This window comes from Chrysochloris asiatica, unplaced genomic scaffold (genome assembly GCF_000296735.1).
Source record: "Chrysochloris asiatica unplaced genomic scaffold, ChrAsi1.0 scaffold00154, whole genome shotgun sequence".
Taxonomy (NCBI): Eukaryota; Metazoa; Chordata; class Mammalia; order Afrosoricida; family Chrysochloridae; genus Chrysochloris; species Chrysochloris asiatica.
In genome coordinates, this window is record NW_006408672.1 from 5,706,831 (window position 1) to 5,713,242 (window position 6,412).

Here is a 6,412-nt window from a genome sequence, read left to right on the forward strand (position 1 = left end):
GTCCCATGCTTATCCTACAGTATTGTATATATATATATTCTTCCCACTATTCTTCCCTTACCCAGTCACAGGTCTTTCTTTTTAGTTCATCTTAGTTTTGGATGCTCTGCAGAAACTTGTTCAACATCATAAGATCACACAAGTCTTCACTGGCAGACACGTGGTCATTACATATGAGATTGTCTTAGAATTGAGTTCACATTTCTATCACATAATTCAAGAATTCCACCACTGGACCATCACTGCTCTTATTTATTGGCATAGCAGCCACCTGAATAGATGCTTCTGCTTCTCCCTTTCCCCATCCCAGTACCATTTAGCACATCTGTATCGTTGTTGTGACGTGTCATCGAGTCGATTCCTACTTATAGCAACCCTGTATAGAGTTTCTAAGGAGTTTGAGCTGTCAACCTTGCTGTTACAACTCCAGTATTTATCCTCCAGTGCCACACACCTGAATTTTTGTTGTTGTTAGGTGCCATTGAGTTGGTACCGACTCATATCGACCTTATGCACAGCAGAATGAAACACTGCCCAATCCTGGGCCAACCTCACTATTGTTGCCACACCTGAGGAGTGATAAAATCTGATTTGTGAACAACATTGTGATGATTGGCATGGCAGGTGGTCTAACATCCACACTTTGGTCACACACACACACACAAATAAAATGAACCCACTGTTGCAGACTTGTCTCCATTTCCTGCGTCTCCCTCTCGTCCCTTATTTTCCACCCCAAGCTCTTCACCTATTGGGCGAGTTTTCCAAAGGGTCTGGGTTATTTGCATCCACTTCCATGTCTCATCCTGGAACCTGTCCTTCTAAATGAAGAAGGCATACTGCCTGTGACAACACTTGGGGAGAGGATCACATGTGATTTTGAGTAATTACTTATCATTTACAGAGCCACTTCTGACCTGTGTTACATTGGTGATTTCTGTGGGCTTTAGTTTCCTCATTTAAAAAACGATTGTAGCAGCACTGTGGGGTGGTGGAGGGAGCACTAGAACAGGGAGTATTGTCAGAACAGCTAACTTCATAAATAGAAACGCCTTTATTCCTTTTCTGGTGTTTCCCCCCTAGGTTCTTAACATGAATATGAAGTATGTTTATGTTCAGAATCTAAATAAGCATCATTAGAAAAAATAGAACAAAACAACAAAACAAACAAAGAGAAACTAATAAGGTTCACAGGGCACCTGGAACTGGGTTTGTTTTGCATCAGGAGACTTGGTCACCAGAGATATAAGAAGAACCCAGAATGTCTAACTCTAGACAAGAGATGGTGTGTACTGTGCCCAAAGCAGCCCATTTTGAAAATGTATAAGCTCCCAGTATATGAGCTCCTTTAAAAAATACATGATTTCTTGTTTGATGCTCACAACAATCCTGTAGGGATCATGCAGGATTTGTTGGTGGTGGTGGTAAGGCTCAGATTTTTGTCCAAATCATTGCTAGAGGGTAGCTGAAATAAACACCAAGTTCTTTGCCTTCAAAGCTCACTTTCATGCTCCAGGCTGCCTCCCCCTGCCACAATATGGATTTCTGATCCATGTCTTTTAAATCACATTCACATTCTGTTCCAGACCAAGCCTACTTCAAGTATATGCTGGAGAATTCCTTTTCTAATGACTTGACTGAAGTGCTTTGTGCAGCATCCTAGTTGGCTTCCAGGGAATAGAAATTTCTATTGCTTCGCAGCTCCATCAATAAACTCAAAAAGCGAATTCTCAGTTTCCTGAGTTCTCCTGTATTTGGGTGGGCTAATGCTGTTGCTGTTGTTTGCTGCCTTTGAGTTGGCCTCTGAGTCATGGTGAGCCAGTGTACAATGGGACAAAATGCTGCCTGATCCTGAGCTGTCTCCATGATTGGTAGCAGATTGGACGATTGTGATCCACAGGGTTTTCATCGACTGATTTTTCAGATATGGATCGCAAGGCCTTTCTTTCAACTTTGTCTCGGTCTGGAAGCTATGCTAGAAATTATTCAGCATTATAGCTCCATATAAGCCACTGCTGACAAATGTGTAGAGGTTACACAGAGGAGGCATGTTATTCAGAGCTATACTTTTCAGCAGCAGCTCACGTCTGGGTCTACCTGGTGAAGGTCAAGGTGTGAGACTGCCATAATGGCTTTGAGCAGGCCACGCCCCTCATCACTAGCTTCTTGCCCATCCTAATCCATTCCAACCCTGTGAAGATTTCACTGCTGAATAACATGGTCCGTGTTGACCTCTATGGGGAAGTCAGATCATATTTTAAAGAATGTTCAGTCTTTCTGGCCGAGACTTACCCAGAGCCCTCTTTGTTGTGGTTTTCTTCATACCTTCTGCATCTCTATCGAGAATCACTCTCACTGGTCCATGGCCTAGTCTGTATTTATTTGCCCGTCATTCCACTGGACTCTGCACTTCTCAAGGTCAGCAACTGGACCCCTTCTACATTCTGGTATCCTCCACACCTAGCAATTACCTGGTGTCTAGTAGATGCTCAACTGTGTGTGTGTATAGAAGAGAGATGAGTTCATATTTGAAAAATATCCTCTTATACCTACAGTTAATTGCATACCCAAAATGTTGTTGATTTTAATAATTTATTTATTTAACTCCATCAAACAGCAGGAACCACACGTCCTCATTAGGAAATGCAGAATAGAGATTGGAAGGAAACCAGTGATCTTGAGATATCAAATCACCGGCACTTACCAGGTACTCAACATGTGGTAGCACACTGGATCCTCAGCTCTGCCGCTATTCTTATTTTCCACTCATCTTTTGAATGATGACCTAAGTCTGGGAAATTTATTTGTCCAAGTCTGGGAAATTTACTTGTCCAAGTTCTTACATGTAATAATAATAAGAGGGGTGAATATTTGTTTTGAGTGTTTTCTGTGTAAAACAAATTCCTAAGGCTTTTAAATATAGATGATTATATTTATCTGGGAAATTTATTTGTCCAAGTTCTTATATGTAATAATAATAAGAGGAGTGAATATTTGTTTGAATGTTTTCTGTGTAAAACAACTTCCTAAGGCTTTTAATATAGATGATCTCATTTAATTCTCACAAAATCCTTTAGGATAGTGATTAGGATAATTAGGCACAGAGAATGTAAGTAAATATCTAGTCATATAGCTAGTCAGACAGGAGCTCTGGTAGCGTAGTGGTTACAAATCGGGCTGCGAACCTTAAGGTCAGCGGTTCGAAACTACTAGCCGCTCTGCGGGAGAAAGATGAGGCTTTCTACTCCAGTAAAGATTTACACCCTCAGAAACCCTGCACAGGGTCGTTATGGGTCGGAACTGACTCGATTGCACTTAACAACAACAACATAGCTAGTCAGAGATAGCAGTATTAAAAACTATGGTATCATAGACCTTTTAACCCTGACCACCTCTTGGAGAACCAGGTCAAGCCCAGTATGTGTCTTCCTAAAGTCCAGGATCTCTGATTGAAAACTCTGTATTTTTCTAGTTCTGTATTAGACGACACCACGAAAGTGGAGAGACCCAATTAAAAGAAGTAGTGATGGAGAGATCATAGTGGCCACCCATTTTTAATATCATATTTTATAGGTTATTTCCAAATCAGAGCATAATATATAATTTGTTGTTGTTGTTAAGTGCCGTTGAGTCGGTTCTGACCCATAGCGACCCTGTACAGGGTTTCCGAGGGTGTAAATCTTTACGGGAATAGAAAGCCTCATCTTTCTCCCGCGGAGCGGCTGATAGTTTCAAACCGCTGACCTTAAGGTTCGCAGTCCGATTCGTAACCACTACGCTACCAGAGCTCCTTTATAATATAATATATAATAGAGAAAATTAAAATGAGTAATGCAGAAAATACATTTCATTCCTGAAAAAAAGATTGTCCTAGAAAAAAAGATTGTCCTAGACAATAAACAAGATAAATGCTCTTCGTATAAAAAAGACTGTTGGTCTAAGTGGCAGCTTGTGTCATGTTTTTCTAAAAATGAATGCATGGTGATTGGCACCACCATTTTGCTGAGTGATATGGGGAAGGAAGCTGTGGAAATGTCTGTAGGGCCCAGGTCAGCACCCGAGCCTGGGTCTACATATTTGACCACCTTGGATTCCTCCTGAGGTCTCTCTCAGCTGTATTTGTGATGGGTACATTTTCTAGGTGACCTTCCTCTTTTTCCTTGTCTTAATATAGGAGAAGAAAAACCATCTTGACTTTCTTCTGAACTGTCACAAATGACATTTCCTTTTTTTCCCTGAGGAAACTACTTGAAATAATTAATATCCCAGAATACAATCTTTATACATCTACTTTGCTTCTAGAGAAACTCCAAGGTTAGAAAATGTCAAAAGCAATATGAATTGATTTTGCCACCTGGGGTCAAATTTTTATTCTAGTTAGAAAAGTCAATTTTCACACAAGTTTTCATATAGTATAACTTGGGAATATCATAATTTTAATGGATAGGAAAATATACTGTTAATTTTTTTTAATACAATGCATTTGGTATTAAGCTTTGGACGGTCAGTTTTAAAATATAAAATGACTTTAAAATAAGATGATACTTGTAATGAATCATACATTAGATGACAAAGGTTTATCAAGTAACTGAAGGACTTATGGTAATGATCCTCACTTGAGGAATTTAACTTCTAAGAAGTGAAAATATTGATAGTGATAAAATGCTATAATCAGTTAAGCAAGCAGTTTTCATGATTCAGACAGATTGATTTTCAAGCCGAGTTGGAGGAAAGAAGAGAGGAAAGGATGGATAGATGAGTGGAAGGATGAATATGGATGATGAATGGATAGATGAATAGATGAATGGTTGGGTGGATGGATAAATGCATGGCAGAATAGGACAATGGACAGATATATAAATTCATTTCCTTCAGTGATCTACGTTGGCTTAAGTAAACTTGCTTTAGATCTTCAACTAAGAAACTGGAGAGAGCCAGTTCTGAAATAGGTTTTTGAATGCTTGAATATTTAAAATACCATCTTTCTGTCTGTATGTAGTAGTACTATACAAAGTCTTCTCCTATACATGGTCCTATTCTCTGAAGCCCAAGTCACCATAAAACGCCAGCTTACTCAGTGATGTATCCTAGTGCCAAAGTGATTTCTGCCACAAAAAAAGTTCCAGAAATGTGGTCTTAGAGCAGTGATGTGACTGTTTCACAAGAAGCCAGGAACATTTCTTGGTATTTATTAGCAGTTCAATTTTGTGGTTCACTGTTCACTTTCCCCACTGGGGCAAAGCTTCTTTATGTAAAGTAGTTAAAACAACCTCTTTTATCTAATGTAATAGAAAACACAAAGTTGCTTGCGGCTACGTAGTTTATCTGACTGTCTTCTTAAGCAACCATGGGACCATAGAGAAGATTTTGTGGCACTGAAGGATAAGCAAGTGCTGGACTCCTAACTGCAAGGTTAGTAGTTCAAACTGATCAGCTATTCCTCAGAAACCCTGTATAGTGGTGCTGTGAGTCAGAACCAACTCAATGACACTCAATAACAATACTAAAAACAATACTCAATGACAGTACCAAAAAATATTTTTCAAAACATGATGTATAAAAACTCTTGAGTCTTTAAAAAATATTTTTGTTTTAAAGAGTACAACTGTTTTGGAGAAGGGTCTCTGGGGTCTGAGAAGAGTGGTCAGGTCCCAGTACTGTCTCAGCTTGGTTGCTGGTCCAAAAGCCATTTTTGAATTCCATTGAGCCCATCCCTGTATCTTTTGTTGCTGTTTTTGTTATTGTTATAAAGACTTAATGTAACACCATTGCCAATTCAAGATTTTACCCATGTAAGTTCAGTGAGGAGCCCTGGTGATACAATGGGTTAAGACTTGGACTGCTAACCAGAAGGTTGGTGGCTCCAACCTACCACCTGCTCTGCAGGAGCAACATAAGGCAGTTTGCTTCCATAAAGATTTTGGCACTCATGGAATAGATTCTAGTTAGATTTCCATTGCAGCCTTTATTTCAGACTGTGTTATATTGTGTTTTTATTGTTGTTGTTGTTGTTGTTGTTGTTGTTAGGTACCGTTGAGTTGGTACCAACTCATAGTGACCTTATACAAAACAGAACGAAGCACTGCCTGACACTGTGCCAGCCTTACTGTCATTGCTACTTGAGTTCATTGCTGCTGCCACTGTGCCAATCCATCTCATTGGGGGTCTTCCTCTTTGTCTCTGACCATCCACTTTACCAAGCATGATATACTTGTCCAGGGACTGGTCCTTCCTGATATAGCTGAAGTATGAGAGAAGAAGTCTTGCCCTGTTTATTCTGTTGATGGTCCATGGTACTTTCAATATTCTCCCCTAATACCATCAAATTGTTTCTGACTCATAATGACCATTACAGGATTTCTGAGGCAGTAAATCATTACCTGTGCAGAAAACCTCTAGTTTCTCCCGAAGA

The 6,412-nt window shown here is 39.7% G+C and overlaps 1 protein-coding gene across 1 annotated transcript in view; it reads left to right on the forward strand.

Moving 5' to 3' along the window:
* DSCAM (Down syndrome cell adhesion molecule) overlaps positions 1-6,412 on the forward strand; it is an 888,132-nt gene that overhangs the window by 220,251 nt on the left and 661,469 nt on the right. Inside the window, exon 6 of the mRNA XM_006870860.1 lies at positions 5,617-5,659. Coding sequence (XP_006870922.1) covers positions 5,617-5,659 — 43 coding nt within the window. The remainder of the gene's footprint in view (positions 1-5,616; positions 5,660-6,412) is intronic.